This window comes from Haliotis asinina, chromosome 13 (assembly GCF_037392515.1).
Source record: "Haliotis asinina isolate JCU_RB_2024 chromosome 13, JCU_Hal_asi_v2, whole genome shotgun sequence".
Classification (NCBI taxonomy): domain Eukaryota; kingdom Metazoa; phylum Mollusca; class Gastropoda; order Lepetellida; family Haliotidae; genus Haliotis; species Haliotis asinina.
The window spans coordinates 45,660,230-45,674,369 of NC_090292.1; the positions used below are offsets into that span (position 1 = coordinate 45,660,230).

At 37.1% G+C, this 14,140-nt stretch overlaps 1 protein-coding gene across 1 annotated transcript; it reads right to left on the minus strand.

Annotated features, from left to right (window-relative positions):
* Positions 1-6,578: 6,578 nt before the first annotated feature.
* Positions 6,579-12,419, minus strand: LOC137259965 (uncharacterized). Its single transcript, XM_067797622.1, has 7 exons — positions 12,356-12,419; positions 11,594-11,653; positions 10,542-11,066; positions 9,101-9,370; positions 8,168-8,491; positions 7,825-7,955; positions 6,579-7,015 (listed from the first exon to the last, which is right to left on the minus strand). Exons 2-7 carry the CDS (start codon positions 11,643-11,645, stop codon positions 6,956-6,958), a joined length of 1,362 nt encoding a protein of 453 aa, XP_067653723.1. The 5' UTR covers positions 11,646-11,653; positions 12,356-12,419; the 3' UTR covers positions 6,579-6,955.
* Between the last annotated feature and the right edge of the window lie 1,721 nt (positions 12,420-14,140).

Genomic DNA, 14,140 nt, shown 5'->3' on the forward strand with positions numbered 1-14,140 from the left:
ATTTACATGCTGGTACAGGGACCTACTCTGCTCTCGACTTGTCACTTACAAATTCAGAACCACTAAATGAATTCGAATGGTCAGTCCACGATGACCTGTGTGGAAGTGACCATTTTCCTACTGTATTAAAAGCTGTAACTCCATCTGATGTTCCTCCATCATCAAGGCGGAATTTTAAAAAGGCTAACTGGACTTTATATGAAACTAAGTGTGCTGAAAAACTTAAACCCGAACGTTTTATTGACGTTCCTGGTGCTATTAAATGTTTTTCTGATGAACTGAATACCATAGCTGATGAGTGTATACCAAAGTCCTCTGCAGTTCCACATATTCGAAAACCATGGTTCAGCGATGAATGCAAACAAGCTAGGAAAGCAAGGAAAAAAGCGGAACATTATTTCCGTCGCCATCCTATGGTGCATAATTTAAATAAATTTAAAATTTTAAATGCTAAAGCACGGCGTACTTTTAAACTGAATAAATGCCAATCTTGGCAAAATTATGTATCCAAAATAAATTCTCGGACACCCATGTCCAAGGTATGGAACATGGTCCAGAAAATTAAATTTAAGGGTAGTAAATCTATATCATCATCCATCATCTTAAACATGGAAATCAGTTACTTACAGATAAATCAGATATTGCAAATAAACTGGGCGAAACCCTCGCGAAACACTCTTATGATAACATACATTATCAACTCCTGAAGCACTTACAGAGCCCTGTTTAGAGACGCTCTTATGTAGTTTTGATGATAATTGGACTTCCGGGAAATTTTCTCCTTCATGGCGTGACGCCATAGTAGTACCAATACCTAAACCTGGACGTGATCATACGGATCCATCCAATTATCGTCCGATTTCGTTAACAAGCTGTGTTTGCAAGACCATGGAACGCATGATAAATAATCGACTTGTTTGGTACTTGGAAACAAATAACCTTATCACAGATATACAATGTGGTTTCTGTAAAAACAGAAGTACTGTCGATCACTTATTGCGTTTAGAATCATTTGTTAAAAATTCACTAATTAATAAACAACGTGCTGTGTCTATCTTTTTTTATCTAGAAAAAGCATATGACACAGAATGGAAATATGGTATTTTACGAGATTTACATGACTTTAGCTTGCGAGGTCGTTTACCTCAATTTATAGCCAACTTTTTAAATGACAGACAGTTTCAATTTCGAGTGGGTTCTACCCTTGTGTTGTGTTTAAACAAAATAAATAAATGGTGTCTTGAAAACGGCAAATCCAAATCTAAGTGTATACATTTTTGCAGAAAATAAAAACCACATAAGGACCCTGAACTATCCCTAGATGGCACTCCCATCAAAGTTGTAAAGGAGGCCAAGTTCTTGGGCCTAATCTTTGACTCTCACTTAACATTTCTGCCTCATATCAAGTCCCTTAAAACAAAATGCCTGAAGGCTCTTGACTTGTTGAAAGTTGTTTCCAACTCAAAGTGGGGAGGGGATCAAGCAACCCTCTTACACCTATATCGATCACTGGTCCGTTCGAAACTCGATTATGGCTCCACCGTATATGGTGGAGCCTGCAAAAGCAACCTTATACTTCTTGATTCTGTCCACCATCAAGACTTAAGACTTTGTCGTGGGTCTTTCATAACTTCACCTATTGATAGTCTCTACGTTGAGGCCGATGAACCATCTCTTAACGTCGTATAAAATTGTCTTTACAATACATTACTAAATCATATTCTACCGATTCTAACCCTGCCTATAACTGTGTGTTCAATCCCCTTTATGAGGATTTGTATAATAAAAAGTCTTCTCTTGTTCCACCTCTTTGGCACAGAATTAAACCATTTATTTCTTCTGCCGGCATTGAGCTGGAAAGTATATCGCCTTCCCGTCTTCTTTCTTCTCCTCCTTAGCAATTGGCTAGGCCACAAGTTGATCTAACATTAACTGCATTTAAAAAACAGAAACAAATGACTTACAATATAAACAAGAATATCATCAATTAAAACATCAATATAACAATTACAAACCCTTATTTACAGATGGATTCAAGGACAGTGGTGCAGTGGCTTGTGCCACTGTCATTGGATCCAGAACAATATCTTCTAGATTACCAGATAATAGTTTTATTTTTACAGCTGAAGCTAACGCTATATTAACAGCTCTTAAATATATCCAAAGACACCCTAAACGTAAACAATATATAATCTATTCAGACTCTCTTTCTTGCCTTCAGGCTATTAAAAATATTTCTTGTAAACATCCACTTTTAATTGAAATTATTGAATTATATAATAATCTTGCTACTGGCCAATACGACATCGTCTTTTGTTGGTTACCAAGCCACGTGGGCATTTCTGGTAAGGCAATGGCCGATCTTGCTGTCAAGACAGCACTCAACAAATCTGTGACACCACTTCTTATTCCATACACTGATTACAAAGCTAACATTAGATCTTATATCCGTTGTGATCTGATGCAGAAGAAGTGGGACACCCAAGTGGGTATAAACAAATTACATGAGATATAACCTTACATTGGTTATACCCATTTGGGTTGTCAGTCCAGATTTTATTATTTATTATTTTACGACGATGTCGTATTGGACAAACTAGATATACTCATTCATACCTGTTAAAAGGTGAGGATCCTCCATTTTGTATCCCTTGTGATCAGAGAGTCACGGTCAAGCATACTCTGCGTGTCTGTGTTGAATTCTTCATCACAAGGGATATGTATTTTACAGTTAAAACAATTAAGGAACGTTTTACCAGCCTTCATTCTCATTATATTATTGTTTTGTTTTGGGTTTTTTTGCTGTGTCTATATTTTTTTATCTTGAGAAAGCATATGACACAAAATGGAAATATGGCATTTTAAGAGATTTACATGATTTTGGTTTGCGAGGTCGTTTGCCTGAATTGATAGCCAATTGTTTAAATAACAAACAATTCCAGGTCCGCGTTGGTTCTACCCTGTCTGATCATTACAATCAGGATCAGGGTGTTCCACAAGGCAGTATTTTGTCTCTCACTCTTTTTAGCATGAAGATCAACAGTTTATCTAAGGTTTTAAACGATTTAATAGATGGGTCGTTATTTATGGATGATTTTAATATTTCTTGTCGTGGTAAAAATATGCATACTATTGAACGGTAACAGCGGCTGTGTTTAAACAAAATAGATTAAGCCGTCTTGAAAACTGATTCAAATTTTCTAAATCAAAAAGCAATTGTATACACTTCTGTCGTAAATACAAACCCCATAAAGTCCCAGAACTATTTCTCAGTGGTACCCCAATCAAAGTGGTCAAGGAGGCCAAGTTCTTGGGACTTATTTTCGACTCACATTTGACCTTTTTACCGCATATTAAATCCCTTAAAGCCAACTGCCTGAGACACTCGATTTATTAAAGGTTGTTTCTAATTCAAAATGGGGAGGGGATCAAACTACCCTTCTTCACTTATATAGATCACTGGTCCGATCTAAACTTGATTACGGCTCCATCGTATATGGTGGAGCTTGTCAAAGCAACCTAAGACTACTTGATCCTGTACACCACCAAGGTCTAAGACTTTGTCTTGGTTCTTTTAGAACTTCTCCTATCGAGACTCTATACGACGAAGCTGAGCCTTCGCTCAAGATACACCGTATAAAACTATCATTACAATACATAACAAAATTATCTTCTAATCAGTCTAATTTGGCATTTAATTGTGTCTCTACTCCTCTCTATGAGGATTTGTATAACAAAATGTCTTCCCTTATTCCGCCTCTTGGGCTCAGAATTAAGCCATTTCCTGCTGCTTCTAGCATTGAGCTGGAAAATATAGCCCCTTCCCGTCTTCTTTCTTGTCCTCAGAAACCAAAGAATTACAGTATAAACAAGAATATAATCAGCTGAAACATAAATATAACAATTTAAATCCATAGTTTCAGATGGGTCCAAGGACGGTGGCGCAATGGCTTGTGCCATTGTCATTGGATCCAGAACAATATCTTCTACATTACCAGATAATAGTTCTATTTTTACAGCTGAAGCTAACGCTATATTAACAGCTCTTATATATATTCAAAGGCACCCTAAACGTAAACAATACATAACTTATTCCGATTCTCTTTCTTGCCTTCAGGCTAGTAAAAATATTTCTTGCAAACATCCACTTTTAATTGAAATTATTGAATTGTATAATGATCTTGTCACTGGCCATTACGACATCGCCTGCTGTTGGTTACCCAGCCATGTAGGAATCTCTGGTAACACACTGGCTGACCTTTTGCTAAAGCAGCACTCAACAAATCTGTGACACCACTTCTTATTGCTTATAGTGATTACAAAGCCACCATTAGATCTTATATCGGTGATCTGATGCAAAAGAAGTGTGCCACCCAAGTGGGTATAAATAAATTACATGAGATAAAACCTTACATTGGTTATACCCACTTGGGTTATCAGTCCAGATTTGAAGAGGTTATTTTACGACGATATCGGTATTGGCCATACTAGCTATATTCATGCATACCTATTAAAAGGTGAGGATCCACCATTTTGTATCCCTTGTGATGAGAGAGTCACAGTCAGGCATATTCTGTTTGACTGTGTTGAATTCTCGATCACAAGGGATAAGTATTTTACAGTTAAAACAATTAAGGAACATTTTACCAGCCTCCATTCTCATTATATTATTGGGTTTTTTTAAAAAAGAAATTGATTTTATGGTTGAATTTGGAATAGTATGTTCTGTAAATAGATGTATTTTAGTGATTCGAAGTTTGGATTAGTAACTTGAATTGTTAGTGGCTGTACCCTCAAAGGGGGTTGAAGTATTGTAAAATTATTGTCCTCCTGAGAGGGTACGTAAGTCCAAAAACATTCACAGTAAATTTAAGTCTACCATTTTTTTTAATCGTAGTATTCATGTTCTTTCAATTTTGGCTACCTTTCCCTACAATCGCCAGCCAGTGATGGTGTAAATCCAACTGGGGTTCCTTGTAGGTAGCAAAGGTCCCCTCGGTCCCTAGTGTGGTGACCTACCTTTTGTTGTTGGAGATCTATAGTCTGTTTTTATATTGTATTGTCTAAATAGTGATATTAGTTTTAACTTTCCATGCTAGTTTTAATTGAAATTCTGATCTTCTAGTTGTTTTACTGTCCTTCGTTGACAGATTTTACCACATGCATATATTTCATTTAAGTGTTCTCGTCACGATGTGGCTGAGATATTGCCTATGTGACGCAAAATATTAACTCACTCACTCACTAATGTCGACTGGGAAATATTGCTACTGATTTAATAGATTCATCTTTCCGTCTCTCGAAGATTTTCAAATCTTCCAGGTTTTTAATCGTAGCATTCCTTTTGTTTTAATTTTGGCTAACATATTGTACACTGGCTATCAGCTGAAGGGATGGTGTAAATCCAACTATGGTCCATGCATGTAGCAAAGGTACTGTAAGTCCACATGGTCCCTAGTATGGTGATCTGCCTTCAGTTGTTGCCGATCTGTAAGCCAGGTTTTATATTGTACTGTTCAAATAGTCCTTTTAGATGTAACTTCCTATGCTAGTTACACATATTCTAACTATGATATTCTAGTTGCTTTTGTGCCCTTCGTCGACAGGGTTTTCATAATTTACATATATTCCTTTTGTATGTCAAGTATGTTCTCGTTACGATATGGATGCAATATTACCGATGTGACGTTAAATATTAACTCACTCACTCAAACATTTATACAGTACACAAACGTAGAGAAACTGCAGACATTCACCTGTACAAACACCGATGTGATCACATGACATACATACTATACTCTGTCTGTGATGTTGATCATTGGATTTTCTGGTCCAGACCACACTATGTACAATGTCCTGAACTGACTGCAGATTACACCAAACCAGCCAAACAAAGTTAAATAACAAAGAAACAAAAGAATACACTACTGTATTGTAAGAAGGTGTAGTTCATCTTCACCACAAGCTCCCACATATAAGGCGTCTTGTAGAAAGTTCTAGTGGTTTCAACATGAATAATTACGCATGCTCCTACATCAGAGAATCGTATACGTTATATCCCATTTTACATTTCAAAACTTAAATGTATGACAGTGTAGTTTGCATAAACGAGATATCCCAATTTCTCATAATATATCTTGCAGAACATTCGCGTAAAGAGATTCCAGTCATAACTATATGAGTGAGTGAGTGTCACGGTAGCACTATTGCAGCCATATCGTGATATAAAGTAGTTCTAAATTCATGACTTGTGCACAAATTTTAAAACCTGTCCACGAAGGACAGTAAAACCAATTCGCATATCACAGTATGTTGACATAAAACTAGCATATATTTCTAAAATAGGATTTCATTTTAGGACAATACACTATAAATAAAAGGCTGCAGATTGCTAAGAACTAAGATAGATGACCATTCGAGAGCCATAACAATTATGTGCCCACACTAGCATGATTTCATTATTTTCTTTTCATCGTTACGCTTTGTTTCTCACCTCTCACGGCTGACTTCTGCCTCGACACTAAGATGTAAGCATATGTTTTCCTTTCATTCTGTGTAAGCTCATTACAAAAGAGCAGTTTTGGTTACGTTTTATTGACAAGAGCTGAGGGAGAGAACTACAGTGGCCACGACCAGATTGATCTATACAAAAATGTCGCTTTGCGAGCGTTTACGTATGTTTACAGTGTAAATGTATCAGATATTTAACAAAAATGTTGATTCAATTTAAGCAGAAATCAAGCAGATACCAGCATGAAGCAAATGCATTACTGAACAGATATTCTATGCACTATTGTTTCTCTGGCATCGTAAAACTACATACTGTTGCTCCAATCGACCGTAGGGTATATGAAATACGTATATTTACATGAAGCTTAGTAGACTGTATAATGAAGTCTTTCATAACCGAAGTTGTCAGACTTGGGAGTCATCTATGGTGTTATAGTCGGGAATATCAACATTCTGTGGTGAGCCAAGTGGTTCCTGTGTGGGTGTCAGGTAGAGCCGTGTACTCCTGTGAGAATAAAATAAAAATAACATAAATAAAATATAAAATAAAGGATAAAATATGAGGATAAAATAAAATTAAAAATAAAATCAAAGCGTTAGTGATAATCTCGATGTCATGTCGAGGTACTGAAAATCTACATATGTATTATACGTTACATATGTCTGACATAGACGTGAGGTACTGAACTTGGCATAATGTGACACTGCTAGATTTCTACAAGTAAGTCTTGTCGATTTGTTTTAGTTTATTCTTTTCGTTTATTCCAGTACATTGAGTTTAAAGGAAAACAGCAACAACAACAAAATAAAAACAAACCAAAATAATGAAAAAATAAAACGATTCAGCAAAAATGTAATGGTGCAACTTCTCACTAACTGATATATACTTTTAGACCTACTCGATAGGTTATGCATAACTAAGAAAGAGAGAGAAATCCCTGCCCACCCACCTAAAAACAACAACAAAAAACCAAAAAACAAACAAACAAAAACAACAACAAAGAAAGAGAAAACAAATACAAAAATAAACATTTGCAATATTTGATCAGATTCCGAAGATCTCACCTCATGTTCCAATAGTCTGAAACGATAGGCATAACAAATTTCAGTCAATACAGCTGCTAAGACGCGCAAAATGACTGCTCAGCATTTATTTTAGCAATATTCGAGAAATATCAAGGCAAGGGACACCAGAAATGGGCCTCACACATTGTGTCAATGTTGATTACTGAACTCAAGTCATCACATGAGCAAACGCTATTTCCATAAAAGGAAGGACGAACTACCTCTCAATAGAAGGGATAACGACAATACATAATCCTTCTCACCACTGATAGTCTTGCGGCGTTGTGCAAGGCAGGCAACAGCAACAAAGATCAACGAGACACCAACCAATAAACCTCCGACAATAATAGAGATAGAAAAGAAGGTGATACCTGCAATTTCTGGAAATAAATTAGAAATTAGCATTGTGTGACGTACAAAGCCTTCTGCTTAAACATATGAGTGACTACAATGAAACTAATAAACAACATGTTTCCACGTGTAATCTTATGTCATAGTCTTGCCACTAGGAGTAATCACATTTCAACAGAACTGTTATCCATGTACTATTATGAAACTGATTAATGTATTCTAATATGAAGAAATGTACTACCTTTGGGTTGTGAAGCAACAATCAGTATATCGGATTCTCGCCCACCGGAGGCAACAGTAAATATATAAACCCCAAAGTCCTCATCACCAATGTTGGTAATTGTGAATGTATACTCGAACATGTTTGACATCAGCGTCTCCATGGTGAGATTATAGTTTTTGTTGTCTGTGATATCCTTTGGAGATCCATTCCTTTCAAAACGTACTTTCTTTATAACAGGTTCAGGGTATGCACATAATGTGAACTTTATTTTTCCAGAAGGTGCCTTTCCATCCTCCCGTGCTTCAATTTCACAATCCTTAACATCCCGTTTCCATGGGATTGCTGAAAATACACAAATATACGCGTCCGTGAATCGCCATATCAGAAACTATCATGAACGTGATGAATGGTTGGCTCTCGACATCCGAACGTTCAGAATATATTTATATAATGGATATTAAGAGAGAGTGAGCGAGTGACTGAGTTTAGTTTTAGCTTTTATCACTTTCGCGACATCACGGCGGGGGACATCAGAAAATGGACTTCACGCATTGAGTGATATTTAGAAAACAGATTTTTTTTAACAGTCCAACTGATTGTCTACTTTGTACTCATATGTTAGGTTGAAGATGAATCTATATTACCTTCATTGTACATTATGGGACATATGGGTCATACAATAACAACACTAAGAAAAAAAATACATAAAAAGATAATAAAAAGAAGAGAAATAAAAAAATAAACAAACAACAAACAAACCAGAAAAACACACACACACACACACACACACGCACGTAAAAATCCCTCAAAAATAAACAAAACCAGTTTTACTAAACAGTTCGACCACATAATAAAAAAGAAACACAAAAAATAACCTAAACACAAAACAAAACAGAAACAACACATACGCACGCACGCACACAAAGAGGACAAAAACTAAAAGTGTTTTACCAAGCATTTCCACCGCATGTAACAGTTTGTCAGATGCATCAGTGAAATTCTTCACTTGGCAGGAATACCTCCCAAGCTGGGAACAATTGTGGACACGTATAACACGTTCATATCCGCTGTTCCTCCTGAACATGTCCATGGCTGGTGTGGGGTATCCTGTATGTACCAGGGACACGTCTGGTGGTGGGCATCCTTGCACCACACACTGGAATGTGACCGTGTCATTGACACTAACGGTTATGTTTTTCATCCCGTTTATATCGACCACAGCTGAAACATGGCAACAGAAGTTTAAGACGTAATGGAGACACTCATGTGAATGCACATGATTGAAGTCAATGAGAAGGCTGTGAAGGCAGCACTCAACAAGTCTGTGCCATCACTTCTTATTCCACCCTGAGATTACAAAGACATCATTAGAACATATATCCTTGACAAGTGGGAAGTAGGAAACTCAAGTTGGTATCAATAACCTACATGAAATAAAACCTTATACTGGTTACGCCTACTTTGATTGTCACTCCAGATTTTGAAGAGGTCATTATGCGACGATGTGGTGCTGGCCATACTCGTTACACTCACACATATCTGCTAAAATATGAAGATCCTCGGTTTTGTGGCCCTTCTGATGAGAGAGTCACAATCAAGCATATTCTACCGAATTCTCCATCATAAGGCAGGAATATTTCAATGTTAAAACTGTAAAGGATCTTTTTGATACTGTTCATTTTCATTTAATTCCTGGCTTTTCAAAAAAAATTGATTTATTTGATCAATTCTGATAAAAATGTTTTGTAAATAGATATGTTTAGATTGGTACTTTAGATCAGCAACTTGCTAGTGGCTGTACCCTCAAAGGGGGTTGAAGTACTGTAAAATTATTGTCCTCCGGAGACGGCACGTAAGTCCCAAAAATTTCAAAGTTAAATATAAAATTACCACATTTTTATCTTAGTATTTTTGTTGTCTTAACTATTGTCTATATTTTCCTACAGTCGCCAGTGGCTGAAGGAATGGTGTAAATCCAGCTAGGGTCTACGCAGGTAGCAAAAGTAATGTAAGTACCCATAGTTCCTAGCATGGTGATCTATCTTCAGTTGCTGTCGATCAATAGACCGTGTTTTATATTGCAGTGTCGGTTTTGACTGCAATGTTTTAATCCTCCATGCAAGCTTTATATTCATGTTTGTGGTAATCTGGTGTTTTTACTCACCATTGCCGACAGGTATTACTGTTCAAAATGTTTTCATTGCTAATTATTTAAATTGTTTTCGGCATGATATGACCGAGACATTGCCGATGTGACGTTAAATATTAATTCAATCACTCAATGAGAAGGCCTGTAGAATTAAAAATCTCCAAGTAACATTCATCTTTCGATACAGATATGTTAGGAAACATGTTGTATTGGTTTCAAGTTATGGGACAAACTGGGACTTACCATCAAGACATGTCTTGTTACAATATTTTCCATAAAACCCGTCAACACAACGCTGAAAACAGCCAAATTGGCATGACTCCCCTATGCAGTGTTTACACCAAATCTCGCAGTGTGGACCACCGTATGACTGTTGACATTCAGTGCATTGACCTGTCATCCAGTTACAGGATTTACATCTACTTGAACATGTGTTGCAGTCAGTCCCGTAGCTGAAGTCTACACATCCTGACACACAGGATGAGCCAAGCTGACAATATCCTCCATCACAACCACCTGGACATACTGTACAGTTACCTCCTGGACTGTCACATGGTATGTTGCAGCTGGTACCCTGGTATCCTAGGTCACAACCCTCAGTGCATTTATCACTACCGTAGCTTGACAATTCGCATGTATCATTTCTACAGTTCTCGCTGCACACAGACAGGCATTTCTGGTCGTAGTATCCACGGTCACAGTCGGTGATGCAGTAGCCTGTCGTACTGTTACAGTCTGAGCAGTGCTGGCTGTCTTGACACAGTGTGGCTGTGTAAAGAGGATGAAACAATTACCAGTGAGTATCCCAGTACATTATCAGACATGCAACAAGTTACAGTTGACTGTAAAATCATTATGACTATAACTGTACCAAGTAGGACAACACGTCGAACCAATATTCATGTTCAACATGATACAACTTACTTTTGTATCAATAACTGTATCAGGCTAACACAGTCCAACCCAGTTCCGCACATTGTTTTGGGCAGACAGGAGAAATATATATAATTGGACTGTTTTTTTCTTCTTTTTTTTCTAATTCATTCAACTCAGTGGACAGATACACAAATAAATGATGCAACAGCACAAGTACACAATAAGACAAAAGTTCATATGGATAAAAGTTATACATACTGGATATATGGCAGCAGTGGTGACCATTTTCTGTGAAATTGTAACATTTTATTATTCTTAATAGCAATACACTTTTTAGTTTTGAAAATATCACCTAGTATTTTTAGAAATGCATCCAGTGATAACTTGGTGTTTTTAATACTTGAAACGTATATATTTACCAAATGTTGAAGCAGCCACGAATGTTATGCAGAGACTGGTCAACCTAGCCATTCTGCCTCCTGAAAGAAAGTGAGATTGTTTTGAATGTGCGTTGGAGAGAAGGCTTAGGAATGTATACAAGCATGAAAGAATGCAACAATGTAACCTTCTGTAATCATTGTTTTGTCGATTATTTCAAGAATACATAGACTCATGTTATGTGTCATGTCTATCTCTGTTAGGATGTTGTGGTAACCGGGACGTTTAAGCTTCTGCTCGTCTTGCCGTATACCCAAGTATCCTAATTGAGGGGGATGGTGTAAATCCAGCTAGGGTCCATGCAGGTAGCAAAGGTGCTGTAACTCCCCATGGTCCCAATAGACCTTCAGTAGTTGGCGAAATATAGTCAGGTTTTATATTGCACTAATAGAGCTATTAAATTTAACTCTCCACTCTAATTTTAAATTCCAGTTGTGATATTCTGGTGGTTTTTACTGTCATTCGTTGACAGTTGTTTATTTTTCCAATACACACAATAAAAGATGCATATATAGCATGTCAAGAATATTCACGATATGTCTGCAATATTGCAGATGTGACGTCAAATATTAACTCACTCACTCACTCCTCGAATGAGTACAAAGTGTGAAGCCACTAGAATAATCTTAGAACCTAACTCGTCAATACATATTTGACGACAAAGACCCGGTGTGTGTATGAGCCGTATCGTGTATAAACATCAACACGTATTGTTCGTTACGAAAGTAGTATTTAATACTCACTGGTACAGAAGTATGGCTGCCACCTGAAGCCCTGTCGAGCCACCAGAAGTCTCAGTGAGTCATGACAGCTGTCGATATCGTATTGAAACTCTACATGTTTCATCTTCCATTAAATGAGGAAGACGAAACGACGAAATAGTTTTAGTTATTCTCCGCAATGCGTTTTGCGAGGGGCATTAATGTTAAATGTCCGTCTGTGAATCCGTGCACATTTCTCTTTTCAGGAGTATAACTTTCAAACCGTTTAATGCTTCTTCACCAAAATTGGCACATAGATAAACCCAGTGGTGTAATGGTGCCTTTTGGTAGTTCGGGATTTCTTAATATTTTTTGCGTTTCCATGACAACATTTTTTAAAGTTACAAGATGCCATTTAGAAAGTGGTCAAATGCAACATATCATATTTGGGATTTCCCTTTCTCATCTCAGCCGCCTAGTTTTTGCTTTTACAACTGCCAGTTTTCCGACTTCCATTAGGCGGCAGACTTTGCGTGCTGACAAGTAGGTGCCTGATGACCATACAAGGGTCCATGTGGACTTACACTACCTTTACTACCTAGATGGACCCTAGTTGGATTTACACGATCTCCTGATTCTAGAAAACTTTAGACAAATTTTGAAAGAACAAATATACTACATTTAAAATTGGATAAGCAAAAATTAAGTGAAAGTTTTGAGACTTACGTACCCTCCCAGGAGGACAATACTGTTACAATACTAACACCCTTTGAGGATACAACCACTCACAATATCAGATGCTAATGTATACTAGAAATTTATATTTTTAATTTATTTATTCATAATTATAGAATACATCGGTTTAGAGCTCATATTAATGAAAATTCAAACATGAAATCAATTTCCTTCCAAAAAACAATAATCAAATGAGAACTAAGAGTGGTAGAAATATCCTTAGAAGTTTTGACTAGGAAATATTCATCCCTTGTGATATTTAGGAGCAGAACTTTCAAAATCTTTCATCATTCTCTTTCCACTTTTCTATATATACAAATATTTGTAATAATCATAACTTGTAAACATATTCATGAAGGATAGTTTGCCATTGCGAGGGATATTGATAACTTTGTCTTCTTGTTATGTGTACAGGTGAACTCAAACTATGGATATAAGAAAGCGTTGTTTCGCAACACATATCATATTTCCGTGGCGATATAATCACAAATATGGTCCTGACACTGTATGTGTTGTTTTGATTTGACAGTCCACCAGACAATAAGAATATAGGTTCTCCATAACGCTGCTTTGTGTTGAATCTCCTTAACCTACATTAGCATTGCAGTTGTTGTGCTCATGTACACATGAGAATAACCAGAATCCTTTAACGTACTTACTACAAATGATGTCATCCACCAGATGTCTATCAGTGACACATTACACAATTGATATGGATAAGATTTATTTGATCACTATACTTTGTCTACGGAAGGAAATATTGCAACACAAGGCAACGACATTTGCGTAAGTCCCTTCTCACCCTCACTGTATTTCAACACTTCTCATCATACTCCTCTTTATCGATTTTACCCAAGTAAACACGTCATTACATTCCGACCCGTGAAGGTCCGGGGTAGAATAGGCCTTCAGTAAGCCAAGTTTGCCATAAAAAGCGACTATGCTTGTCGTAAGAGGCAACTAACGGGATCGGTTGGTAGGGCTCGCTGACTTTCTTGAGACAGGTCATAGGTTCCCAGTTGCGCAGATCGATGCTCATGTTGTTGATCACTGGATTGTCTGGACCAGACTCGATTATTCACAGACCGCCGC